At 40.2% G+C, this 27,978-nt stretch overlaps 2 protein-coding genes across 6 annotated transcripts in view; one reads left to right on the top strand and one right to left on the bottom strand.

Annotated features, from left to right (window-relative positions):
• PRKDC (protein kinase, DNA-activated, catalytic subunit) overlaps nt 1–9,263 on the bottom strand; it is a 254,337-nt gene extending 245,074 nt beyond the window's left edge. For all 4 annotated transcript variants that reach the window (XM_032421988.1, XM_032421989.1, XM_032421990.1 and 1 more), the window contains exons 1-7: nt 9,073–9,263; nt 7,295–7,371; nt 7,101–7,193; nt 5,488–5,562; nt 4,619–4,727; nt 3,733–3,845; nt 3,540–3,639 (exon numbers count right to left, since the gene is read on the bottom strand). In XM_032421988.1, the coding sequence (XP_032277879.1) occupies nt 3,540–3,639; nt 3,733–3,845; nt 4,619–4,727; nt 5,488–5,562; nt 7,101–7,193; nt 7,295–7,371; nt 9,073–9,226 (721 nt within the window). In that variant the 5' untranslated portion in view covers nt 9,227–9,263. The remainder of the gene's footprint in view (nt 1–3,539; nt 3,640–3,732; nt 3,846–4,618; nt 4,728–5,487; nt 5,563–7,100; nt 7,194–7,294; nt 7,372–9,072) is intronic.
• A 707-nt stretch (nt 9,264–9,970) lies between these two features.
• MCM4 (minichromosome maintenance complex component 4) lies at nt 9,971–27,977 on the top strand. Of its 2 annotated transcripts, none has more exons than XM_032421771.1 (16): nt 9,971–10,212; nt 10,590–10,754; nt 11,099–11,262; nt 11,357–11,458; nt 11,700–11,795; nt 11,877–11,972; nt 13,206–13,344; nt 15,715–15,935; nt 19,274–19,394; nt 21,524–21,783; nt 22,241–22,606; nt 23,058–23,185; nt 24,283–24,490; nt 25,532–25,760; nt 26,319–26,452; nt 27,303–27,977. In XM_032421771.1, the coding sequence occupies exons 1-16, from the start codon at nt 10,143–10,145 to the stop codon at nt 27,393–27,395; spliced, it is 2,592 nt and encodes an 863-aa protein (XP_032277662.1). In that variant the 5' UTR covers nt 9,971–10,142; the 3' UTR covers nt 27,396–27,977. The 2 variants fall into 2 exon arrangements, with proteins under 2 accessions (XP_032277662.1, XP_032277663.1); XM_032421772.1 differs by having other exon boundaries at nt 10,129–10,212; nt 11,102–11,262.
• The last annotated feature ends 1 nt before the right edge of the window (nt 27,978 follows it).

Consider the following 27,978-nt stretch of genomic DNA (forward strand, 5'->3'; position numbering starts at 1 on the left):
GCCTCCTCACAAAGAACCAGCAGGCTATATACATCCTCTACCCTCTCCACACTCTGGTATTCCTATTCACTGTACCCAAACTGTTTGCATAATTGAACCCTGAAATCTGTAATAGCTTATTCATCTATTTATTGTCTGTTTCCTCTACTAAACTGAGTTCATGATGGTAGGAATCTGGTGATTCTGATCACTGAATCCAACACCTAACTCATCATTCTTTAGATAGAAGGCACCCAAGGAACACATACTGTATGAATGAAAATATTAGTATTAGTATTTAGTGCCTGATGTCACATGATCATGGCATGACAGAAAAACTATAAATTATAGCCTCAGACCAAAGTTTAAATCCTAGTCTTATTGGTTATATAATTTACTACTGCTGCTATAACAAACTATCACGAAGTGAGTGGCTTAAAAAATACAAATTTGTTACTATACAGTTCTGGAGATGAGAAATCTGAAATGGGTCTCACTGAGGTAAAATCAGGGTGTCAGAAGGGCTGTATTTCTTTCTAGAGGCTTCAGGGTATTAGAATGAGGACATCATTGGGAGCCATTACTCTGCTACAACATCAGTTGTGTGACTTTGGACAAGCAACTTGTCTTAGTTCTAGTTTCCTAATCTAGAAAATTCCAGAGTTATTACTGGAATTTTCCCTGCAACTATTCTAGAATAGTCTTTAGCACACGGTAAATGAGCAATAAGTTCTGTTATTCTTCTTAAACTGTATGTGTTCACTGAATATAAATTAATATGCCAAGCAAATACAAAGACAAATCAGCAACATTACCTACCAGCAGGCGCAAGTGACAGAAATAAACACATAACCTGATAAATTAAAAATATATCATAGGAAGTACTGTAACAGGAAAATACAGAAGCCAGAGGAAGTGACTCATCTCAGGGGAATCATAAAGGTTTCAAATGGGTGATCTGTGAGCCAGAACCTGATGAAATGGGAAGCTGGCAACAGAATATGGGACAGATGAGAGAGAAAACAAAGGAAGAGAAATCACATAGAGCTACTACAACATCCTTGGTAAGCAACAGAGGAGTGAGTAAAAATATTAGGTTGAAACATGAAATTGCTGTTTTTGTAGGTCAAAAATCATTGGATGTTGGGTTTCAACCTAATAAAAGCAAACACACAGGAGGTACAAAAATTTGGCAATTACTTGAACAGAAATGGTAAGGAAGAGTAAATAGAGAATTTTTTGTCATTTAAAGAATCTTTTAGGGTTAAAAGTTTTCGTTGCCTTTTAAAAAGAAATGTATTTCATAAGCATATAATGCCATCCTAGCTAGATTATCCTCTAAAACTTTAATTTTGAGATACAAGGAAACGTTAGAACTATAAAGAAAAGCATAATAAGCAAACTTTAAAATTCATAGGCAAGAATCTATATCCTAAAAACTACAAAATACTGATGGAAGAAATCAAAGAAGACCTAAATAAATGGAGAGATAAATTGTGTTCATGGATTGGAAAATTCAGCATAGCAAAGATGTCAGTTCTCACCAGATTAATACACAGGTTTAATGCAATGACTATCAAAATCCAAGCAAGGTGTTTTGTAGACACAAACTTATTCTAGAATATACATGGAAAAGCACAGCACTTAAATGATTTCAGGGACACCTGGGTGGCTCAGTCAGCAAAGCCTCTGCCTTTGGCTCTGGTCATGATCCCAGGGTCCTGGGATCGAGCCCCCATCAGGTTCCCTGCTCAGCGGGGAGTCTGCTTCCCCCTCTGCCCCTTCCCCTGCACCCCCCGGTTGTGCTCCCTCTCTCTTGCTCTCTCTCAAATATATAAATAAAATCTTTTTTAAAAATAAGTAAATAGGGGCACCTGGGTGGCTCAGTCGGTTAAGCGTCTGCTCAGGTCAAGCCTTCAGCTCAGGTCATGATCCCAGGGTCCTGGGATTGAGTCCTGCATCGGGCTTCCTGCTCAATGGGGAGTCTGCTTCTCCCTCTCTCTCTCCCTCTGCCCCTCCCCACTGCTCATTCTCTGTCTCTCAAATAAATAAAATCTTTAAAAAGTTCACTAAAAAATAAATAAATAAATAAATGATTTCAAAAGCAGTTCTTTTGGGGACACCTGGGTGGCTCAGTCAGTTAAGCATCTGCCTTCGGCTCAGGTCATGATCCCACGGTCCTGGGATCGAGTCCCACATTGGGCTCCTTGCTCAGCAAGGAGCCTGCTTCTCCCTCTCCTGCTGCTCCCCCTGCTTGTGTGCTCTCTCTCTCTGACAAACATATAAATAAAAGCTTTTAAAAAAAAAGCAGTTCTTTTGAAAAAGAAGAATAAAATGGGAGGACTTTACTCGACATTAAGGCTTACTCTATAGTTAATAGTCAAAAAGACGGTGTGGTGTTGGCAGAGAGATAAATACATAGACCAATGGAACAGAATAGAGAACTTAGAAATAGAGCTGCACACACATATGCGCCCAAGTAACTTTTTACAAAGGCACATAAACATTTCAACAGTGATTTGGCAATGATTTCATGGACATGACAAAAGCACAGGCCACAAAAGAAAAAACAGATAATGACTTCATCAAAATAAAAAATTGTTACACATCAGAGGACAAAAAGGTAACCCATAAAATGGGAGAAAACACTTGCAAATCATGTATTTGGTAAGGAATTGATATCTGAATACCTAAAGAACTCCTACAATTCAACAACAAAAAGTCAAATGATCCCATCAAAAAACTGGGCAAAGAACTTAAATTATATTTCTCCAAAGAAAATATGCAAATAACCAATAAGCACATGAAAAGTCACTCAACATCACTAGTCATAAACGAAATGTAAATGAAAACCACAATGATATGCCACTTCACATGCATTATGATGGTTATTATCAAAAACCAGAAAATATCAAGTATTGGCAAGGATATGGAGTAACTGAAATCCTTATGCATTGTTAGTGGGAATATAAAATAGCTGTTGCTGCTTTGCAAAACAATATGGCAAAAAATTAAACACTGAATTACCATATAATATAGCAATTCCGCTTCTGGGTATATCCCTCAAAAAATGAAAGCAGGGACTCCAACAGGTATTTGCACTTTCTAGCAGCATATTCACAAGTCAAAAAGTAGTGGTTTGGGGTGGAGGGAGGGCGGTGGTGGGGAAGAAAGGTGGCTGTGGCTATTACAGGATAGCAGGAGTGCTTATGGTGACGGTCTATTTAGTATCTTGACTATGGTGATGCATACACAAATTTGTACATGATAAAACTGCAGAGAATGAAATACGCATATGCAAAGGTGTGCACATAAAACTAGTGAAATGTGGATAAGGTTGGCAGATTTATCAATGTCAATATCCTGGTTATGCTACTGTACTAGTTATAAAAGAGGTCATCACTAGTAGTAGAAAGTGAGTAAATGGAACCTCTCTGTATTATTTCTCACAACTCTGTGAATCCACAATTGGTTTAAAAGTTCAAAAAAATAAACAGGCAATTCATTTTAGAATTATAGTTTTTGAACCAAGAAGAAAATCAAGTGAAGTCAAACAATACCTTCTTCCATAGATTTGGTGAAGTTACACATGAGTGAAGACAATCCCTTCAGACACCCTGCCAGAATAGGCAGTTTGGGCTCTCTTACTGCTGATGTCATCTAAAAAAAAAAGTGTTTTAAAGAAGGTATCGTTAAAAAAGAGAAAAACACAATCAAATCTTTGGAAGCAGAACAGCATAAAGTGTGCCATACCTGGGTCTTAAGTTCACCCAGAAAAGCCCGGAACAGTTTTTCTGAATTATTTATCATCTCACTAGGATGAACTTCACCTAATACTCCTAGAAGCTCATATATTTTTTCTAAAACTGAAAAATAAATTTAAGATAAGTGAAGGCCAAAAATTACATTTAAATAAACAAAAATGTATGAATAACAAAATGAGTGTTTAGTTCAAAAGTAATTTCCTAGTAAGACATAGAAAATATCTAGTTTTATGTACCAGAATCTTTCCTGATAAATTTTATGCCAATCTACTATTATAAACTAAGTAACATTTGACATGTGTTGTGAGGTTTTTTTTTGTGTGTGTGAGCTTTCTATTTAAAGAAATCATTTCATGGGGCACCTGGCTGGCTCAGTCAGTAGAGCACGCAACTCTTAATCTCAGGGTTGTGGGTTCACATTGGGTGTGGAGCCTACTTAAAATAAATCATTTCATAAAGATTAAACTTTCAGAAGCAGAAGTCTTCACATGTTTTTGTTTATTTCCATTTGGGTTTGTTTTCAGCAAAAAGGATTCATCTGTAAAACATATAAATGCTTTAATAGAGAAAAACCTAAGTTTTACACTAATTTTTTAATGTCAATTTGTTAAAATATTTAAAAATAACATTTGGGGGCGCCTGGGTGGCTCAGTCATTAAGTGTCTGCCTTCGGCTCAGGTCATGGTCCCAGGGTACTGGGATCGAGCCCCACATCGGGCTCTCTACTCAGCGGGAAGCCTGCTTCTCCCTCTCCCACTCCATCTGCTTGTGTTCCCTCTCTTGCTATGTCTGTCTCTGTCAAATAAATAAATAAAATCTTAAAAAAAAATAAAATAAAAAAATAAAAATAAAAAAAACATTTGAATGCATCTCACCTGTATCCTGTATTTTTGTTTTCGATGCAAGTTCTCCATAGAATTTGCTAAATAACTCTCCAATTCTAAATTCATCCATGAGTCTAGAACTTCTTAAAGTCCGAAGTAACTAAAATAATACAAACTAGCATTGTCTAAATAGGAAAATAATGACAAGGCTTCCTCTTCTGCACTGTTTCTACACAAACAAAGCTCCAGAATCACGTGTCTCTAAGGGATTTCTTTGGCCTCTCGGCACTCCTATCTAGCTTGATTATTTGGGAGGCAGAGGTTGAGGTGGGTGGTAGAACACAGGGGTTACAAAGGGAAAGAGGGTGTAGACTTAAATTTACCTTCCCAAGAAACCAGTAATATGACTAGAACCATTCTCTCGGAGGCACTTAAGACAAGGACTAACAAGACCCAAAGGAATTCTAAAATAGAGATGCAATAAAAGAGATGCATCTGAGAGAGAAACAGGTGACAGTGAGCACCCAAGAAGCACTTAAATACAACGTAGAGACCCATTTTCATGGTATGGTTTAGGAAAGAACTCAAAGCTACAATGATGCGAATTCTGGCAACTCTTAGTAGCCTTAGGTTTTAAGAGTCAGGGTGATGAGAGTAAACAGGAGCTGTACATTCCTTGCTTATTTTTCCTCTTAATTCTCCTCACAACCCAAAATCCTTCCTCTGCTACCCCGAAGAGACTTAGAGCAAAAGGTCAGGGTATTAACAGGTGATGGTCAGAAAATCTTGTCCATACATCAATGTGACCAAAGCCTAGCCTCCAACATCTCTCACTCAAAACATAACTTAAAACTCTAATTTTCTGCTTTTTAAGTTGTATGTTTAATATGAAATACATGTACTTAGAATAATACAATTACCTTAATAAGAAGATCTAGGGCTGGGATTTTACATTTAGCAGCTTTATCCTTTGTGTAAACACTGGTACAAGTATTCTAGGTTTTAAAAGGAGACATACCAAAATCATCAATAAGATCTCAGTTCTTCACAACAGCTAAAAGTACATCTCTGAGGGGAGCAATAGTCACAAAAACACAAAGTAAATGGACACGTGAGCAGGATTAAAAAAAAAAAGTTATGCTTCCATGCATACCTCCCATAGCACTTGTTGCCATATATCAAGAAAGCAAGCATCAAAAATTTTAAAAGTAACTAAAGCAATTCAGAGAAGAATGGTTGGGAACAGACCAGCTCAGTCTAATAAAACAAGCAGGCACTCTGGAAGGAGGCCACTTGGCTCCACTTTTGGGTGAAGTTTCTTAACTTCTAAGTCTCATTTCTGAGCTAAAGAGATTAAAAATACCTACCTCAAAGAGTTTTGGTAAAAATAAGTAAGACAAACTGTACCATGAAAGAACTCTGTAAACAATGGAGCACTCTACAGATGTTAGTTACTTCTATTGTTGAAGCAATTTTTTAAAATACAGTTGACTCTTGAACAGCACAGGCTTGAACTCTGCAGGTCCACTTGGATACCCAGATTTTTTCCGATAAATACAGTACAGTACTGTAAATGTATTTTCTCCTATGATTTCCTGAATATTTTTTCTCTAGCTTACTCAACTATAAAAATACAATCTGTAATACACATAACATACAAAATATGTGCTAATCAACTATTTATGTTTATCAGTAAAGCTTCCAGTCAACAGTAGGCTACTGGTAGTTAACTTTTTGGGGAGTCAAAAGTCAAATACATGGATTTTCAACTGCATGTAGGGGGTCAATGTCTCTAACCCCCTGTTGTTCAAGGGTCAACTGTGTTAGGATTCCAAACCCAAAAGGCTAGAAATCAAAAGAAAATAAAATTAAAACCTATTAAAAAAAAGATTGATGATTATTATGTCATGTATTAGGGTTAATTATAATTAATAAAATAGCTTCTTATAAATTACCCCAGATTGAATATATACTTCTTCATCAAATCTTAGCATCCAAGAACTAAAAGCAATTCGGGACCAATAAAAACAACTTAACTTGTGGCACTTGTTCAAAGTATAAACAAGCCTGAGAAAGAACAACTTTATGATTACTAATTCCACAGTAAATTATAAGGACACCTGGGGAAGGCAAGTGGAAAGAGAACGGAGGCACAAGAAAGGCAAACCTCAAACTGCTGCCAAAGGGCACACAGGAAGGACATGAAATAAGAATCTTACCCAGCAGAAGAATTCTTTAAAATTTTTAGTGTTTTGAAATCTCCTCACAATTAAAAAAACCAAATTTATTACGACTTTTTATAAAATACATTATTTATCCTATGTGCAAAAAGTTATCAAAGTAGTTTCTGACAAGGGCCTTACCTTATTAAATCTATAAAAAGAATAGCCCACTACATTTCTAGTCCACAATCAAGCACAAATAAGTAAACTCCTTGATGAGAAAAGCAGGAATAAAATATAAACCCAAATTTAACTTACAGCATAAGTTAAAATAGATGTTGGTATATAATGAGATACGTTTTTCTCCTTACCTTAATTTCAAGAGAATAAGGTGTGATCTTCTGGCCAATTTTTTCTAAGAAAATACATAAAAATTTTAAGACTTCTTCTCTACAATCACGAAACTATAATGAAAGAAATAAACATTGTAGTAAATATGGGCAAGAAAGAGTCACTCCAACATAAAGGAATGTACAAGAAAAGGAAAATGAAATCTTCAACTTACTTCATCAATGCTAAGTGACTTCCGAACAAATACAAGCAAACCAAAATCTTTGGAAAAAACTAAGGAAGTCTGTAACGCTGGATTAAAAAAAAAAAAGACAAAGGTAAGAGAGCTGCCAAGAAGCACTCCATAAACCCACCCTAAATGGGCTGCATGTTTCTCAATTCAGCCTTATAAGCAAGTAAACACTAACTTAAGGCTGCTGTATTTAAACAAGAAAAACAGGAAACTCTAGGTGATATTCCACTGGGATGATACAGGCAGAATAACGGACCCTAAGATACCTGAGCCCTAATCCCAATATCACACGTGTGAATACACTAACTTTACATGGAAAAAGGAAATTAAGGCTGCAAATGGAATTAAGGTTAATCAGTTGACTTAAAAAAGGGGGGGGATTATCCTGGATTATCCATGGGTCCAACATAATAACATGGGCCCTTACTAGTGGAGGAGAGAGGAAGAAAAATGGAAAGAGAACAGGAGAGAAGAGAGATTTCAAGCACAGGATTTACTAGACCCATGCTGGCTTTGAAGATGGAGGCCATGATTCAAGAAATGAGGGTGGCTTCTACAAGCAGGGAACATCAGGAAGGAAAAAGGAACTTTAGTCCTATAATTGCAAAGAATTCTGCCAACCTGAATGAAAAAGGAAATGGATTCTACACGAGAGCCTTTAGAAAGTAAAGTGACCTGCTTGATGCCTTGGTTTTAGTTTGGTTGAGACCCCTGTTGGGCTTCTAACTACAGAATTTTAAGACTGTTAAACCTATGTTGTTTTAAACCATTCAGCTTGTGGTATTTGTTACTGCAGCAACAGAAAACTAATACATTCCTCTATAACCTTCCACCTGAAAAAACATATACTAAACATTCAGAGTAAACTTGGAACTGCTTTATAAACAAGTTAACTAAAGGAACAAAAAAGGAATTCTAACTTAGAAACTCTGAGACTAGGGGTGCCTGGGTGGCTCAGTCGGTTAAGCATGGGACTCTTGATTTCATCCTAGGTCATGATCTTATGGTAGTGAGATGGAATCCTGCATGGGGCTCCATGCTCAGTGAGGAATCTACTTGAGATATTCTCTCTCTCTGCCCCTACCCCCTCTCTAAAATTAAAAAACACACACACACACACAAACCCTGAGACTAGAAAGCATTTACATCTTACTTTTTTAAATTTACTTCCCCCCATTAATAATATATCCTTGACAATATACAGGTACTAGATAGCATCAAAAGTTTTCTTGCAATGATATATTTTAAAAGTGCTGAAAAGAGGCACTTTTACTACAAAGGAGCAAAAGGTTCTCATTCAGGGACTGCTAAAAAAGTTAAAACTGAAGAACTATACAGTTACATTTCTGCAATGCTTCTCAGAAGTGGGAACAGCAAACGTAAGAGCTGCAAAAATGTACTGGTGGGTTTAGGCGCTTTTAAAAAAGGTGAAAGAAAATACATTCCTTTGGTTCCCTCTGCCTCCTTTGCATAGCAATGATTGCCAAATTGAGGGTATTTTCACCAACTTTACTTTTAAAACATCTTTACCCTGCTAAGAAAAAAAGCAGCATGACAAATCAGTTTTTATACACAACCACAGAAATTTCGACAATCCAGAATCAAACGACTGGACTTTTTCAAAACACTGTTAGATAAACCCACCACGACAGAAACTCTAGACTATTAGGCCCCGCCGCCCCGGCACAACCGGAAAACGCGAAAACCCAAACGCGCAAGCGCGTTGGGACCCTCGTTGGCGCGGCCGGGGCAGTACCCACCCAGCACCGCGGGGCCGGTGCTCAGCACGCACTCCTGTCCCAGGCCCCGGATCAGCTGATAACTGGCCATCGCGGCGCTGCAGCGGTCGCCGGCAGACAAGGACTCCTGCAACTGCAGTAGAGAACCCCGCATACCAGACGCGGAGTCAGCCATCACGCCCAGACCTGCCACTGCGCGTGCGCCCCAAAGTGCCGCGGGGCTCGGGGGCGGGGCTCACGGGTACGGGGGCGGAGTTCCCAGGGCAGGGGCGGGGCTCGCGGTGGCGGGAAACTTCCGCGGGACCCTGAAAAGAGGGGTCTTCTCCGTAGGAAGAGCCCATTGAGATGTCAATTAAGATATTGGCAGGCATGTGTTGCATACAATACACTTAGCATGCATACATCGGAGCTTAGAGAGAAACAGGAATCTAGCGGTTTGACCTCCGGAAATAGAGGGGGAGGATGGCTGGTGAATTAGAGTTGACTAAACACCGGAGGCAGAGAAAAAAGAAACTAGAGGCTTGGGTCAAGATCTACGAAGTAGTCCCTTGATAAAGAGTGAAAAATGCATGTGTAATGTCTTTAGAAATGAAGATGCTTAAGGGATAAAGAATAGTCTCCTTAGCCAACAATACAGTGTAGATCAACCCCTCCGTGAACACAGTCTGGCGGGACTTCCCAGGTTTCCCGCGAAAACGCAGTCGAGCAGGGGGCCAGACCATCTAAACGGAGGGGGGCACCGAGCGAGGCTTGAGTCTGCCTTCCGTGGGGCGCCTAAGGAGGCCGTTCAGTACCCCCTATTGGTGCACAGTGGCACCTTCCGGAGGCGGAGCCATGCGAGAGCGCTGCTGTGATTGGTGGGGCACCGCCGAGGGCGTTGACAATGGTGCCGAAGGCGCGAAACCTTGTTCCGCTCGTGGGTGTAGGAGAGCGGTGCGTCCGGGTACCCTCCGGACGTCAGAGGCGAGTTTCCCCGGTAGCAGCGTGTGGACTGCGGAGCCCAGAGAGGGTATCTGTGCGGTGGGGAGGGAGGAAGCCGGGGCGGATGCGGGTGGAACCTGCCCTTTTCTCGCGCAGATTCCACGAGCACCATGTCTTCCCCGGCGTCCACCCCGAGCCGCCGCGGCAGCCGGCGCGGGCGGTTGACCCCTGCGCAGACGCGTAAGTCCTTTACCGTGAGTCGAGCCCGCCACGTTACCCTCCCTTCCCCTCTTCTGGCTTTTTCCCGCCACCACAGAGAGACCTGGTCTGTGCGCCTGATTTCTGGCTCTGAGCGCAGTCTTTAAGTCCCAGGTGGAGTAAGATGTGAGGACGGCGAGCATTTGCTCATGCTCTGTCAGGTCTAGTGTGCAGATACTTTTTTTGTGAGGCAGGCAGTGCTGGGCCCTCGTTTCCACCCTTTCTAATTGTTAAGCATGTCCGTGCCCATTTGTCTCAGTTTTGTTTGGTTTGTATTTGTTCCCAAGAGACTTGATGGAACTCCCGGAAGACCAAACGTGAGAATTGATGGCCATCTTTTCTGTGTTCTATGTCACAAGCTCGAAGTGAAGATGCCAGGTCGTCACCATATCAGAGACGTAGAGGCGAAGATTCTACCTCTACAGGAGAGTTACAGGCTATGCCGACCTCACCTGGAGCTGACCTGCAGAGCCCTGCCGCGCAGGATATGTTATTTTCCAGCCCTGCTCAAATACATTCCTCAAGTATGTTTTTGGCGATCTAAGTTCTACTGTGGTTAATATATGGATGATGCTTTAGCCGGTCAGATTTGCTGGTTTGTTAACGGGTAGTTGATGTAACCGGACATGAGCTAGTATGTTCACTAAGAGTACAAAGATAGGTACATGTTCGGGCTTAGTGAACAGAAAAAAAGTTTTGGTGCTTTTTTATACTAGAAGGTTTAATAGTCCTCAGAATCTTAACCACCACAGGTTACAAGGAATATTATTTGCTCTTGTGCTTAGATGACTTAAATCCAACATGCTGTAGTTTAGGATTTGATAGGCTACCAGAATTTTATTGTAGACTTTCAAATTTGTTTTTATAGCAGTTCCCCTTGACTTTGACGTTAGTTCACCGCTGACATATGGCACTCCCAGCTCTCGGGTAGAGGGAACTCCAAGGAGTGGTGTTAGAGGCACACCTGTGAGGCAGAGGCCTGACCTGGGGTCTGCACGGAAGGGCCTGCAGGTGGATTTGCAGTCTGATGTGGTGAGTACACAGTACAGTCTTCTGATAGGGGCATTTGGGGAACATAAAATGGGTAATTCCCTATTAACTGGTTCTATCATATTTTTCTGTATAGCCAGCAACAGAAGATATAGTGGCGAGTGAGCAGTCTCTAGGCCAAAAACTTGTGATTTGGGGAACAGATGTAAATGTGGCGACATGCAAAGAAAATTTTCAGGTGAGCTGTACCTTAATACTTTAGGGTTCTGAAAATGCTGGGAGAAAAGGTTTATAAACAGTACCTCAGTAGCTGTAACACTGGGGTAGAATTTTAGGTGGCTTAGAATTGTTGATGTTTTTAAAAAGAAAAAATACTATTTACGTCTGTCTCCAAATAGTGACATACTCATAATATTTTGCATTGTAAGTAGTTGTTATTCCTAATGCATCAAACTTACTCTTTTTTTCTCCACATCAAGAGATTCCTTCAGCGTTTTATTGACCCTCTGGCTAAAGAAGAGGAAAATATTGGCATAGATATTACTGAACCTTTGTACATGCAACGACTTGGGGAGGTAATCAAGTAGTCTTATAAAATCAAATTAATGCATTTTAAAACAATCAGCAGAACATAACTTGTTTGTTTTCTCTTCTAGATAAATGTCATCGGGGAGCCATTTTTAAATGTAAACTGTGAACACATAAAATCATTTGACAAAAATCTATACAGACAGCTCATCTGCTACCCACAGGTAAGATTTTGATTTTGACCTTGATGAATTATAGTAAACACCCAGAACACCTAGAGGGTTTTTGAATAGCAGAATTTCTTGGATAGCAAAAAGAATGTGCCTCCAGAGCACCACAACTTAAGAAAATCATATTTCTTCTCCTTTAAGATGAACATTTCCTCACACTTTCACGTTTCCAAAATTGGGATGTGTATTATTGTCAGTGGCAGGTCATAGTCTAATTGGCAGGTTGTTTCTTAATAGTATTTAAAATAATGGTGAATCTTAAAATTCATAGCTGCTTGGGTTGGATGAAGTAAATTACCTTAAGTGAAAAAAAAATTTTTTTAAGATTTATTTATTTCAGAGAGTGCATACACGCAGGAGGTGGCGGGGGGTGTGGGGGCAGAGGGAGAGGGATGGATAGTCTTAAGCAGACTCCAGGCTCAGTGCAGAGCCCCAGTTGGGGCTGGATCTCATGATCCTGAGATCATGACCTGAGCTGAAATGAAGAGTCAGACACTCAACTAACTGTGCCACCCAGGCATCCCTTAAGCAAAAATATTTTATAAATAAATGCATTACACTGTGTGCTGTCCGTAGCAGATTATGTTAACCGTGTTGTAATCTTTTTCTTTCTTTCTTTTTTTTTTAATTTGGGGTGGGAGGGGCAGAGGGAGAGGGAGAAAGAGAATCTTAAGCAGGCTCCAGACCCAGCGCAGAGACTGACACGGGGCTCGATCTCACAACCCTGAGATTATGCCCTGAGCCAAAATCAAGAGTCGGGCACTTAACCAACTGAGCCACCCAGGCACCCTTATAACCTTTTTATTTTAAGCTTTATGTCAGATTTTATTATTGAAGTATCAGCTATATTTGTTTTATATCTTGATCTTGCTGTTTAATAGCTGTGTGACCTTGGTCGGGTTCCCTAACATAAAAGTTATGAGTTTCTGAGTTCAGAAACTTTTCATTACTAATTAAAAGCCTAAGGTATGTCAGTACATTGTGAAGGTTTCATATATATGACCACATTTAACCCAAATGAGAATATGCAGAGGTGAGAGAGCTCAGTCTCAATGTACCTAATGTTTTTAAACAGCATGTTTGTGATTATATAGAGATGATACTTAAGGATTATGCCAGATGTATTTGTTTTTATACTTTGCTAATATGAAATGCCTTATTTCTTGTATTTAATTCTAAAGATGGAAATATAAACACAGCTTGGCTTCTTTACATTCATTTTTATAGGAAGTTATCCCAACCTTTGACATGGCTGTCAATGAGATCTTCTTTGATCGTTACCCTGACTCAATCTTAGAACATCAGATTCAAGTAAGACCATTCAATGCATTAAAGACGAAAAATATGAGGAACCTGAATCCAGAAGGTAATGTTTTTTAATAGCAGGAAAATACGTAAAAATAAAATCTTTTTTCGTCAAGGAATTTTAAAAGAATTGGTATATGTGGTAGTGGTGGTAATAGATTATAAATTGACTAAATATATGGCAGATTCATTTACCCTATATGCCTTTCAACCCACCCTACCTTCTTTTAACTTAACTGAAATTACATAAAAGAGGTTGTAACTCTTGACAATTCTCTATCTTAAGGTGAACTTGCCCAAATGTAATAATTTTACAGTTACTAAGTAGGCACGTTTTCAAAATCACTGCAGAAAACAAATACAAAATATAATCCCTTCTTTGGAGCTTAAGAAAGGAATCTAGTTTGGGGGGCACCTGGGTGGCTCAGTGGGTTGAGCATCCGACTCTTGATTGTGGCTCAGGTTATGATCTCAGGTCCATACTCAGTAGGGAGTCTGCTTGAGGATTCTCTCCCTCTCTCAAATGATTAAATAAACCTTTAAAAAAAAAATCTAGTTTGGAAAGTAAATAAAAGAAAACATAGAACAAGAGAGCAGTGCAGGAGATGTCTCAGCCCAGGGAGGGAAGGAGAATGCTAGACCCAGGTAGGAAGAGTTCATGGTAAAAGAGAAATTTGAATTATAATAAGGATTTGGAAAGCAGAATTCACACTGGACAGCACAAAGGGGATGTAGGCAGAAGCAAAGCAGAGCTATATGCAGGTTATAAGTGCTGGCTGATGCAGAAAGTAAGGGAGGAAATGTTTGTGTGAGGACTGGAAAGCCTGGGTCCTGAAGAGCTTTGAATTCCAATTTAATACAGATTTTTATTCCAGAGTGAGTAGGGAGCCATTGATACTTGTTCAGAAGAAAGTGAGAAAGCTTTTGCTACTCTTGAGAAGTTCATGGTGGGTCTAGTGTGCAAGGTATTTTGAAGTTCAGTTAAGAGACTTTAATAGTAGCTCCAGTATGGAGAAGCAGGGTCCTAAGCTGGACAGCGGCCATAAGAGTGAAATTCAGGACAAACATGGTATTTGCCGTGTGTGAAGATTAAGATATAAAAACTATTGAGAATTTATAAACAGCCCTATAGATGAATGCGCAAAAGACACAAATGTCACTATAAGAAAATGAAACAGCTAACAAAGGAGCAAGTGTTGGAGTTCACTGTTGAATAAAGGAATACATATTTTCTTATGAAATTGGTTCCCAACCTCACTTCTGTGATAGGGTATTCAGTGGAGACATTGGAGGAAGTAGGAGACTGAGAGTGCTATAGTTCGTCTTTCAGAGGCAGAGCATTGGTACATGAAGAATTTCAGGGTAAGACTGGAGATTATCATAATTTCAGAGGAAGAGGAATTGCCAGATACTCAACTGATTTTAAAAGTTTTTAACTTTTATGTTGATTTGTGTAACATACTACGGAGGTTACTTTTTAAAGTAAAATAAGGATCGGTAGGGAGAGAAGAAAGGAAGATTTGTAAGTAGGTAGAAGGGAGGACAAGACCAAGTGGGAAAGACCTTGTGAAACAGCAATAAGTACTGGAAGGCTGAGACAACCTACAAGGCCAGCTGTGGCTAACTACAGGCCATGTTTTGTTGATTATGAGTAACAGTATAACTCGTTTGGAACCAGCAGTGGGAATTAGTTAGGTTAAAGTTTTCTTGTCAGGGAAAGTCCAAACCAGGAGCAAGAGTGAAAAATATTCTATACAAGGGCTTTCTTATATAGATGGTAATGATTGGCTAAGTTATATAGTGCTTATTTCTGCCAAGTACTGTTCTTATTAGGCTTGATGTATGCAGGCTCTTAATCTTCAACAAGTGTAAGGTAGGTGCCATTATTGCCATGTGTAGATGAGCACAGAGAGGCTAAGGGTGTCCCCAGGGTCACACAGGTACTCAGCCCAGACCATCTGGCTCTGGAGCCAATGCATTTCACATACACTGAGACAGCAGGACTTCCACATGATACAGTGCATGAGGCAGAAGAACATGGGGCAAAGAAGGCAAAAGTGTAAAGCTTCTAATGCAAACCCAGAAGGTGGAGGGGAGCAGGGGGTAGATGAGCAGGAAGGTGGTGGATGCCTGCCATGGGGCAGAAGGCCAGAGGTCCATCGGAGTTGAGAAGAAGGAAGACAACACAGGAAGGGCATCCCAGGCCAGACCTGAGGATACCCAGTGAAACATTCATGCCCTGGCCACAGCACCTACCTGTGACCCCAGCCATCCCCAGGTACCTCTGCATCTCCCAGTAAGATTCTCCTGGGCTTGATGGCAGACCCAGACCTGCCCTGGTAGGAATATAGCTCAGGGAAGAGACCACCTCTGGCTGGGCTGTGGGCAGTGGCTGATGGATAAGCTGACCTCTCTCCCCAACTCCTTGTAGACATCGACCAGCTTATTGCCATCAGTGGCATGGTAATCAGGACATCCCAGCTGATTCCAGAGATGCAAGAGGCCTTCTTCCAGTGCCAAGTGTGTGCGCATACAGCTCGGGTGGAGATTGACCGTGGCCGCATTGCCGAGCCCTCTGTTTGTGAGCGCTGCCACACCACCCACAGCATGGCGCTGATCCACAACCGCTCTGTGTTCTCTGACAAGCAGATGGTATGTGCCTTCTTGGGTACCCTGGGAGGCCTCCCCTTTGGCATATTAGTGCTTAAGGTTTCAGCTTTGGGATGGGAATGTTCCTTTTTCATTGCCAGTGAGCACCAGGTCGTTACTATATATGCCACGTTCTCATGGCCTAAGATACTTTATAATGAGAAAAACGCATTCTTTCACTGTTATCTCCACTTTTTGACTTATAAATTTAATGTGAGGGGTGCCTGGTGGCACAGTTGGTTAAACGTCTGGTTTCTGTTCAGCTTGAGAGCTCAAGCCCCACATCCAGCTCTGTGCTTAGTGCAGAGTCTACTTTAGACTTTTTCTCCCTCTACCTCTGTCCTTCCCCCACCCCTCCCCCTTCCCCTCTCTCTCTAAAATCTTTTTTTAAGGCTTTATTTATTAATTTGAGAGAGAGAGTATGCACGGGCATGGGGGAGGGGAAAAGGGAGAGGGAGAAGCAGGCTCCCCCGCTGAGCAGGGAACCCGATGCGGGGCTCTATCCCAGGACCCTGGGCTTATGACCTGAGCCGAAGGCAGATGCTTAACCGACTGAGCCACCCGGGTGCCCTAAAATAAATCTTTTAAAAAAATTTTAACATGAGATGTTTCTATAGGAAATACTTAAGCTTGTAAAAAAAATTTAGTATATCAGACAAAAGCATATAAAACATACGATCAGTAAAAATTGGGGTGCCTGACTGGCTCAGTTGGTAGAGCATGCGACTCTTGATCTCTGAGTTAGAAGTTTGAGCCCCACATTGGGTGTAGAGATTACTTTAAAATATTTTGAAAAATATATTGGTAAAAATTACTTGGTTAAATTTTGTCATTTTGCAGCTGTTCCACTGGTACAGAATGAGTTGACAATTTTTCTGAAGTTTTTCTCACACATTTTAAAGGAAGTTTGGCTTTTGTGTCTTTAATGAAATTTTTTTTTAAGATTTTATTTATTTTAGAGAGAGCGTGCGCACAGGGAGGGGCAAAAGGGGAGGGAGAGGAAGAAAGAATGAAGCAGGCTCCACACTGAGTGCAGAGCCCCACACGGGGCTCAGTCTCACAACTGTGAGATCATGACCTAAGCTGAAACTACGAGTCAGATGCTTAACTGACTAAGCCACCCAGGCACCCCTTTAATAATGAAAATGTCAAGATGAAGTTATTAAAACAACATAGAAATAAGTGGGAAAAGTCAAAATCATTTATTTGTCTTGATTATAATGGTGTTAAAGTAGGCACAGGGACAAGGACTGTTAAGTTTTTTAAATTTTGTTACAATGTTTAAACAACTTTTTAAAATTTATTTATTTTTTTTTTTTAAGATTTTTATTTATTTATTTATTTGAGAGAGAGAGAGAGAGAGAAACAGCATGAGAGGGGATAGGGTCAGAGGGAGAAGCAGGCTCCCCGCTGAGCCGGGAGCCCAATGTGGGACTCGATCCCAGGACTCCGGGATCATGACCTGAGCCGAAGGCAGTCGCTTAACCAACTGAGCCACCCAGGCGCCCACAACTTTTTAAAATTTAAATAAAATATGTTCAGAATACTACAGAGTTGGGGCGCCTGGGTGGCTCAGTCGGTTAAGCGGCTGCCTTTGGCTCAGGTCATGATCCCAGGGTCCTGGGATCGAGCCTCACGTCAGGCTCCCTGCTCAGCAGAGAGCCTGCTTCTCCCTCTCCCTCTGCCTGCCTCTCTGCCTACTTGTGCTCTCTCTCTCTATCTCTCTGTCAAATAAATAAATAAAATCTTTAAAAAAAAAAATACTACAAAGCTAATTTCCATATGGGGACTCAATAAGAAAAATATTAGCAAATGTGAAAAAGTGTTCAACATTTTTACTAACCAAAGAATTGAAAATTATAGATCTAAATTTTCATCTAATACTGCTATCAATTATTGGAGCAAATGTACCTCAAGTCATGCCAGCATGGTGCTGAGAGTTAGAGATACAAATGTGGAACCATGCTCCCAAGGAGCTTATAGTGTAATATTCTTTCTTAGAATGCTTCAAAGACTCCCAAACTGACTTGAAATAAAACTTAGTATCCTAGAGTAGTCTCCAAACTATGTGGCCCAACATCATCACCACAACACACCTTTGTACCCACAGACCTCACTGATGGTGTCTCAACCACTTCCTTATACAGGGCTTCTCAGCCAAGCACAGGTTTGCCTCAGGACCTTTGCACTTGCTGTTCTTACCATTCAGAACACATGGCTTCCTCCCTAACGTCCCCTAGACCTCTGCCTAGAGGTTCCTTGACCTGAGAAAGGCCTTCCCTAACCTTGCTTTATGAAAAGCGTCTCCTCCACCCCCACTGCCCATGTTCCTTGCTCTTTTTTTCTTCTGCCCATTACATTTGTCACTGTTAAATGTTAATGTCTGTCCTCACTCCACTCTGAGGGAAGACTTCATTCACTGTGGAGTCCCCAACACCTAGAACCAGGGTCCAGCACATGCCAGGTGCTCAGCAAATACCTGTTAGATGAGTAACCAGGCTAAGTGTTTATGAGGTGCACGCAGTGACTAGGAGAGATGCACAAAAGTGCTTAACCGTGAACCTGAAAAGTGTGTACTTCTCCACCCAGGAAATCTCTAGAAGTAACTGCTAAAAACATAATTAGAAATTTAGACAAACATTTATACAAAGCAATATCCACTACAACCTTGAAATGGCGAAAAACAGTCACATAAATCACTGACCACACCCCCCAGATAGGAGAATTTGTAAATACACAATATCCTTACAAAATGTATGTTCATATCACATTAAAGGTTTAAAAAAAAAAAAAAATGTTAGCTATCTGGAGATAAAAACAAAGAATGATGTTTTACTTTTTTTTAAGATTTATTTATTTGAGAGAGAACACAAACACAAGCTGGGGGAGGCAGAGGGAGAAGCAGGCTCCCCACTGAGTAGGGAGCCCGATGCGGGGCTCGATCCCAGAACCCTGGGATCATAACCTGAGCAAAGGCAGATATTATACTGACTGAGCCACCCAGGTGCCCCAAGAATCGTGTTTTAAAAATAAATGTGGTAGGGGTGCCTGGGTGGCTCAGTCAGTTGAGTGTGGAACTCTTGCTTTTGGCTCAGGTTGTAAGATCGAGGCCTGCAGCTGGCTCCATGCTCAGCTGGGAGTCTGCTTCCCTCCCTCTCCCTCAATCCCTCCCCCACTCAGGTGCACACACATGCATGCATGCTTTCTCTCTAAATAAATGAAATCTTTTTAATAAAATAAAAATGTGGTAAACATAAAAAATAGAGTGGTACAAAGACTGGCAGTTTTGTCTGAATTATGCTTGTCATTTCCTGAGTTTTCTGTTTCCACTGCTCTTTCAGATCAAACTTCAAGAGTCTCCTGAAGATATGCCTGCAGGGCAGACGCCTCATACTGTCATCCTTTTTGCTCACAATGATCTTGTTGACAAGGTTCAGCCTGGAGACAGAGTGAACGTTACAGGTAAGAATGAAGGCTGTATTAATGAGATAAGTATGTCTTGCTTTTTTTTTTTTTTTTTTTTTTTTTTTTGATACTTTTTAGTCAATCCTTTGGCTTGGTCATGAATTCATTGGCATGAGGCTTGGTCCTGCCTGTAATGCTTTAATCACTTCTTTACCTAGCAGTATGGAACCTTTCAGTGCGTTGTCCTTGCAGTTGCTTGCTCTTTGCTCTCAGCGTTCCAGAGCTATGAGTGTATTTTGACCTGATAGCATTGGTATCTTAAAAAAACAACTCAGACAAGACTAATATTGCTAAGATTGGAGTTATACCAGCAGCTCCAGGAAGCAGCACTCACCAATTTTGGAATTTTAAGTAATTTGCTACTTACTTCCCAAATGTACAGCCAAGGGCTAACATTTACTTATTATAGAGAGGAAATGGGTCAGAGCACCTTGCTTCTGTACAGGAGTTACATTACGGTATTTTTAGAGGAAGCGGAGATTCAGAGACTGGCAGCTCACTGTAGCTGAGGTTCTATGGGAATCTGTGACACAGGGTTCCTCCTCTCTTCTGGCCAAGAAAGTGCTCGTTCCACTGTACCATGTGAATATGCCAGTCTTTCTCTTGATGCTTCAGAGCAACATGAGCACTGGTTTCTCAAAGGGGCTGTGTTTGTGTGGACAGCAGGCACAGTTCATTGAGGTCAAGGTGGGGACTGAGTCCAGGGAGTGGCCGTGGTTCTTGGTGTAGCCCGTTGGTTGTATTCAGTGAGTTGGGACTTCTCATCATGTGTCTCCCCAGTATGAAGCCCAACAGCTGCCCATAGCAATCTTAAGTTATAAAAGAACTTGTAGTCCATTAACAACGTGAAAGAATGTGTCATTAGTGAAAGATGTGCAATCCTTGTTCTGCCATCCTACTTGTCTGAATCCTTTGATAAAGTGTTTAATCTGCTATTGTAATACCCTCAACTGCCAAGTGGAATTAATTTGATGATACAGGTGAACGTATTTGGGGATGGGGGCTGTGGAAAGCACCATATAGATGTAAAATAAGTATTGATGTTGTTCTGTGATGATGAATCATTGCAAGCACCAGTAAAGATAACTAGGCCACTTTAGTCATCCATCCTTAATTCAGCTTGCTATGAAGAAGGTTGTGTACTCTCAGAATGTTACATATAAACTGGTTTTTATGTTTTGAAAAAGAATTACATTGACCTGCTAAATAAACAAAAGGATTGGTGATCTATGGTAAGTTGCTAAGAAGCCTGTGATAGAGAGAGCAGATGCTTGCTCCTCAGAAAACAGCAAGAAATTGGATTGTCCCAGAGTCCAAGCCTTCTAGATTGAAAGTCAAAAAAGATAAACATCACAAATGTCAGTTTGGGAAACTTCTTCTTGGAGAATCAATGAGTTGGTATGGTTGAAGGGTTGATTGTTCATTTATTTCTTTTAATGTTCTTAAATTACATTCTTTAGGAAGCATGTGAGGTTATGGCCATTCACCTAGAAACACTTCTTATTATTAACATGTAGTAATTTTTCCTTTACCATATCTTTACCTTTGACTCAGTAGACTGTCTTGTCTGTGAAATAATTTTTGAGTAATTTTTTAAAAGATTTTATTTATTTATTCGAGTCATTTTTAAAAGAGCTTTTAGGATTTCCTTTCCAAATTTTTGGTACAGGATTTTAGTACTTTGTTCTAGCCAAATAATTACTAAGCAGATTCTGTACATTCAACTTAAGAGAAATGAAAATACTATTTAAAAATACTATTTATTGAACACAGCTGTAGGCCAGCATTGTGCTAAAGCCAGAGTAATTTCATTTAAATCTCAGAATGATTATGTGCAGTATGGTTATACTCAGATAGGTGCCCAAGATCATAGAGCTAACGGATGGTCACAGATGAACATGTTTTTAGGTCTGCTTTTTTCAAAAACCTGTGTTCTTCCCAACTTGCCTTGCCCCCTTCAGCAGGGAGCTTTGCAATATAGGCCTGAGTCCTTGACTCTAGGAGGGCCATGAAGGCAGTGTGCTCAAAGCTCACTTCCACTGCCAGCCCTCAGATCTTTTAAGTGCTGCCTGCTAGTTTATGAGCCATTTAGGGAAGGTAAAAGCATCTCTTGGTTGTGCCCTCAGGCATCTATCGAGCTGTTCCTGTTCGAGTCAACTCAAGAGTGAGTAATGTGAAGTCTGTCTACAAAACCCACATTGATGTCATTCACTATCGGAAAACTGATGCAAAACGTCTGCATGGCCTTGATGAAGAAGCAGAGCAGAAACTTTTTTCAGAGAAGCGTGTGGAATTGCTCAAGGAACTTTCTAGAAAGCCAGACATTTATGAGAGACTTGCGTCAGCCTTGGCTCCAAGCATTTATGAACACGAAGATATAAAGAAGGTAGCAGTGGACTTTTAACTTTGATCAGGATTTATAGTTCTTTGAGATCAAAAGGCATGAACATCCCCCCCTACTGCCATCACCCTCCCCCCCACCCCTAAAGGATAAGAACTGTTGCCTGATCACAGAGCAAGGTGCTCACCATCTAACTTGGTTGTTGGTTGACAAGAATCCCAGCATCCTTGTTCATTTCCTCATATCTACATTGAACTTACATGTTTCTAAACATAGCAAAAGCCAGATGGGGTCAGAATAGGGATTTACATGGCCACCATTCTGGCACAGTTGTATGTGCTTCTATATAAACTGGTTAGTGATAACTTAAAGCACTGTCGTGTTTATACCTTCCCTTAATTTAATTACAATTTTTTATTCACAGGATAAGAAAATACCTCTAACATTTAAACTAGATCTCAGTTACTCTGTAGTAAGTGAATGTTTAAACATGTTTGTTTAGGGAATCTTGCTTCAGCTCTTTGGTGGAACAAGAAAGGATTTTAGTCACACAGGAAGAGGCAAATTTCGTGCTGAGATCAACATCCTGTTGTGTGGTGACCCTGGGACCAGCAAGTCCCAGCTGCTGCAGTATGTGTACAATCTGGTCCCCAGGGGCCAGTACACGTCCGGGAAAGGCTCCAGTGCAGTCGGCCTCACTGCGTATGTGATGAAAGACCCTGAGACAAGGCAGCTTGTCTTGCAGACTGGTGCCCTTGTCCTGAGTGACAATGGTATCTGCTGTATTGATGAGTTTGACAAGATGAATGAAAGTACAAGATCAGTACTACATGAGGTCATGGAACAGCAGACTCTTTCCATTGCAAAGGTGAGGCCCATTCTCCATGTGTAAACATGGGCACACTTAGAAATGTAGCATCTGTATTCACCTTGGTTCTAACTTTGGGAAACTCATGAATACTTTTCCTATTAGGTTTCAGCTAAATGTCTTTGATTATTTCCTCTTTCATCTTTTTTGCTATACTAACCCACTAATACATGGTATTCACAGAACTTGAGTTTGTCCTAAAGGTCATGCAGGGGGTTTAGTTTCTGAGAAGAATGTGGTTCCAGCATACATTTGTCTAAAATACAGTTGTTGGCGTGAATCTGAGGAGGCATTGTCCCAGATAAATCTGTTGATACCATCCTTCCAAGGCGATATGTGTGGCTCTTGGTGACAGTGGATATATGGCAAAGGGCACACCAGGTGAAGATAGCTCACGCTATTCCTGCTAGCACCAGGGTGAAGCTTCTAACTGCACTGTTTTCTCTGACAGGCTGGGATTATTTGCCAGCTCAATGCCCGTACCTCTATCCTGGCAGCAGCAAATCCTATTGAGTCTCAATGGAATCCTAAAAAAACTACCATTGAAAATATCCAGCTACCTCACACATTATTATCAAGGTATGAGAACATAAAGATGATCTTACTTTGCTCATTTGTAGAATTTTCAGGTTGAGATAAAAGGAAATAATAAAATTCAGTAAGTGGTAGCATCATAAGTTCTTCCCTCTAATGCAAAGTTTTCTAACATGGGTAGTCAGGTTTTCATGGCAAGGCCTGTGTTTCTCTACTCAGCCGTGGGTAGCACCTTAACATTTATTCATTCTTTGAAGCTGTTAGGACACATTTCACCTTGGCATCTTTTTCAGAAGCCCATCACTTACTGCTCATCTCAGTCTTAAAGTTGCTAAAGAATATCATCAAAGTACAGAGAAAAGCTTCACATGACAGATAAGGTTCTAAAAAATTAAATTTGTTAGAGTTGTGTAGTCCACAGTTTTTCTCAACCATACTGCTACAAATATTTCATTAATGGATTGTAATAGTATTTCATAAATAGTATTTTAGATTATAATAGTATTTACAGTATTCATAAATGGATTTTAGATTTTAATTATTCAACTTGTTCCCAAAGTTGTGTTTTGTTGTTTTTTTTCCAAAACAGTTAAATGCTTTTTCCTTTAAATCTTCCAATCTTCAAAATTACAATAACAGTTCCCTTGAAAGAATCTTACTTCTTTGACTGAGCTGTTTGGTGACCAGCCATTTCCTGGGCAGACCTAATGGCCAGAAGAGTGGGTGCCTGCTGGGGCCAGATTAGGGAGAAAGGGATTGATCTGAAGGCTCACCAGACAACTGGACAGCAGACTCTTAATTCTCCCTCAGCAGCCCTGACTACACACATGTTCACTATACATGCCTAGGTGGCTCAGGAGCAATTTTTTTTTTTAAGATTTATTTAATTAGAGAGCACTTAGGGGAGGGGGGATAGCAGAGAGAGAGGGGGAGAGAGAATCTCCAGCTGACTTGCCACTGAGCATGGACCCCGGACCCCGATGCAGTGTTCAATCTCAACCCATGAGATCATGACCCAACCTAAGAGTCAGAGGCTTAACCGACTGGGCCACCCAGGATCCCCAGGAGCAATTTTTAAGTTACATATGTGGCTGTGTTGGTGTCCCAAGCAGGAAAACAGTGTTTTTACAATATTTTCTCAGGTTTGATTTGATATTCCTCATGCTGGACCCTCAGGACGAAGCCTATGATAGGCGTCTGGCCCACCACCTCGTCGCTTTGTACTACCAGAGCGAGGAGCAAGTGGAGGAGGAGTTCATGGACATGGCAGTGCTGAAGGACTACATTGCTTACGCCCACAGCATGGTCATGCCTCGTCTGAGCCAGGAAGCCAGCCAGGCTCTCATTGAGGTCCGTGTTTAAACCCTGAAAAATGTTTTTGTTGAGCCTATAGCCAGTAGCATTAATGTAACTAGCTGACTATCTCCCTTAAAAAAGTAATTTTATTGATAACCTATTTCCTATAACTACTTTTTCCTCCTGCGTTGCAAAATTGACTTTTCCAAAGATAAAAAAGGGGAAAAGATTTTTTTTTATATATGTCGTACAAACTCTTTATAATTAATATTTCTAAGCACAGTGAATTTAAGATCGGAATACATGAGTTGAAATAGAAGTTATGCTACTTAGTAACTTTGTAACTCTGGAGAAGTCATCTAATTTTTCTGAGCTTCCATTTGCTTGTTTCTAAAAAGCAAAATGACTTGTGAGTACTTGGTGTTCACTTTTCAGTATCCTTTCACATGGACAGCAGTGCATAACGACACCTTCAGTTATTCATACGTTATGATATTAAGAAGGTTCTTGGTGCTTTGATGGCTTTACATCCTAACTAAACACCTGAAAATACTCAAAGAAAGTTAGAGGTGATTTGTAATTTTCCATTTGTATCATATACTTGAGAGTTGCTCAAAAAAAAATAAAGTTATGTTATATATATGTGAGTTTAATACAACTCAGCTTTATTCATTATTTATTCATTATTCATTATTCCAGTAATCTTTGCATGCCTCACTCATTAAATGAACCCTCAGCAGGGGCATAAACCAGAGTTGGTGCCTGAGCACCTTTTTCAGACAGGCGCTCTGATAGTCCTCTGCTGTAATTGTGACCTGCCCTTTACCCCAACACACCATGTCCCCTGAGTGCCAGCCTCACACACCTCCCTGCCCACTCCCATTCTTCATTCTTCATAGCCACATCAGATACCACCTTCTTGATGAGCTATAAGGCCCAAGGCTAAGATCCGACTTCTAATTCCCCTTAGTACTGCACCTGGCAGCTGGTAGTTTATTTAATAGAATCCTAACTGTTCAGAGTTTAGCCACAAAATTGAAGTATTGTTACAAGTAGTTTTGGGTGTTTTTTTTTTTTTTCTCCTGTCTACACTAGGCTTATGTAGACATGAGGAAGATTGGTAGCAGCCGAGGAATGGTTTCTGCATACCCTCGACAGCTGGAGTCATTAATTCGACTAGCAGAAGCCCATGCTAAAGTACGATTCTCAAGCAAAGTTGAAGCAGTTGATGTTGAAGAAGCAAAACGTCTCCATCGGGAAGCTCTAAAGCAGTCTGCCACTGACCCCCGGACTGGCATTGTGGACATATCTATTTTAACTACAGGTCTGTTGTTTGCATTGAACATAAGAGCACATGAGAATTTTTTAATACATATATATATATACACTTAACATACAAGTAATTTATATTTCATATTTGAGCTAACAATTAAATCATTTGAAGTGGCAGAGGCTCTTAACCTTTTTCAGATTAGGGCCTCTTTGAGAATCTGTTAAAAGTTGAGAAAAATATGCCTAGCACACTGCATGCACACACACAGTGTTGTATCTAATTTCACAGTGTTCTTCTGCTATCTAGGCACCTGTGTTAGTCCATTTTAAAGAAGTAATTCATTTCTTAATGAGCGCTGTCTACTTGCTATACAGATTATGTGGACTGCATTTCAGTGGAAACAAGCAGTTACTGGCTTATAGAGAATTGGAAACAGCAGAGAGTTCAGAACACACAATTTTGAATATATTTTTGCATTCAGCCACTGTCCACTAACCTTTTTTTGTAGCAACACTGCTAAAGAAATATTTATGGAAATTTGAAATATTTCAAATTCCTTGTAGCAGAAATACTTTCATTAATTTTTTTTTTTCATTTCTTTTAAATCAGGAATGAGTGCCACCTCTCGTAAACGGAAAGAAGAGTTAGCTGAAGCATTGAAAAAACTTATTTTATCTAAGGGCAAAACACCAGCTCTAAAATATCAGCAACTTTTTGAAGACATCCGGGGACAATCTGACATAGTAGGTGTTTTATAAGTATTTTTTGCATAATGGAGTTTTTCTTTTTTAATTTAGTACTACTTTTAAGGTTTTTTTAAGTCTTTTCCTTAATTTCAGTATTAAATGTAGATCTGGATTTTTAAAAAAAGTAAAATCACCCATAAACCCAAGAAATAATCACAAAATTTTGCTGTATTCCTTTAATAGTTTTTGTATGTGTATATGTACACGTCTTTTCTTTGAAAAATGAACATAGTCAATTAGAGTTACACTGTTATATAACTTGCTTTTTCTTTGGGTTTTAATTAAAAATATGCTATTAACATCATCTGTGATGGCAAATAGACTTAATAACAATAATGATTGGGTAAGATCCCTTTGCATGCCTATTCCATCATTTCCTAACCAATTGTTGGACATTTAGGATGTTTGCAGCTTCTTCCTATTATACATAGTGTTAACCATGCATGTTAGCCATGCATCTTACTTAAATGATGAAATGATCAGGTTCCCTTTTGTAAATAAAGTTGGGTTGCCCAGTGAAAAGAACTTGGGGGTCCAAGTCCAGCCATTTGCCCGCTTTCATAACGCCTCTTCACTTGCATATTTTCTGCGGCTGCATTAGCACTACAGGGGCAAAGTTGGATATTTCTATATTTCTACAGACCATATGGGTAGACATCCAGCCTGTCTGTTTACCATCAGGCCCTCTACAGGAAATGGTTGCCTCTCCTGAGTTAGAACCTAAGGAATGTATATAGCCACCAAAAAAAAAAGAGACTGGTGATTCTTTACATTGAAATCAATGTGTATCTAACAGTTAAGGGAGTACTTGACATGTAAAATAATTGTTTTCATCTCTTCCCCCAAGGCTATTACCAAAGATATGTTTGAAGAAGCCCTGCGTGCCTTGGCTGATGATGACTTCTTAACAGTAACTGGCAAAACTGTCCGCTTGCTCTGAAGCTCTTGTGAGCAGTGCTGTCTGTGTGTGGCTTATCTGCACTTGGGTGTTGTAGTTGTGTACATATGTGTGCTGCATAGGGGCCAATCGGCTGCCACTGTTGCTGTCAGTGCAAATAGATTCCTAAAGTCATTATTAGGCTCCATAAAAATTTTCTAACCTAGGTTCAGTTTTCATAGTGAAGTGTATGTGTTCACTTGTTTAACATTTTAAGTGAAAATGCTGTGCCAATTTACAATTTACAGTAGAGGCTATTTTTTTTTTAAGTGCCATTATTTTAGCACCAGGGCTTTTAATCTGTATTGCCATATATATGTATGTATGTATGTATATGTGAGGATGTCAGTCTTTTTTGGAGATGGCAGTCTGGGTCATGGGTCATGTTTTTTGTGCTGGACTTTCTAAAGGCAATCATCCGTATGCTTGAAGTTTTTGTAATATGAGATAAAACTTAGCCAGTGCATATCATTCAGTGTGAGGTAATGAAGGACCAGAGCCTTTCTCCCCCTTACAGCTCTCAAGTGTAATTCCTTCTAGAGGCTTGTTCTCATGGCTTCCATAAGATTTAAAAAAAAAAAAAATA

The sequence above is a fragment of the Phoca vitulina genome, unplaced genomic scaffold, assembly GCF_004348235.1.
Source record: "Phoca vitulina isolate PV1807 unplaced genomic scaffold, GSC_HSeal_1.0 scaffold25, whole genome shotgun sequence".
Lineage (NCBI taxonomy): Eukaryota > Metazoa > Chordata > Mammalia > Carnivora > Phocidae > Phoca > Phoca vitulina.

Excerpts from the sequence above, each read along its gene's own strand:
- MCM4 (XM_032421771.1), top strand. The coding sequence starts at position 10,143 with ATGTCTTCCCCGGCGTCCACCCCGAGCCGCCGCGGCAGCCGGCGCGGG. Across the intron at positions 15,936-19,273 it reads TGTTCTCTGACAAGCAGATG|ATCAAACTTCAAGAGTCTCC; the intron begins GTATGTGCCTTC and ends CTGCTCTTTCAG. Across the intron at positions 21,784-22,240 it reads AACACGAAGATATAAAGAAG|GGAATCTTGCTTCAGCTCTT; the intron begins GTAGCAGTGGAC and ends ATGTTTGTTTAG.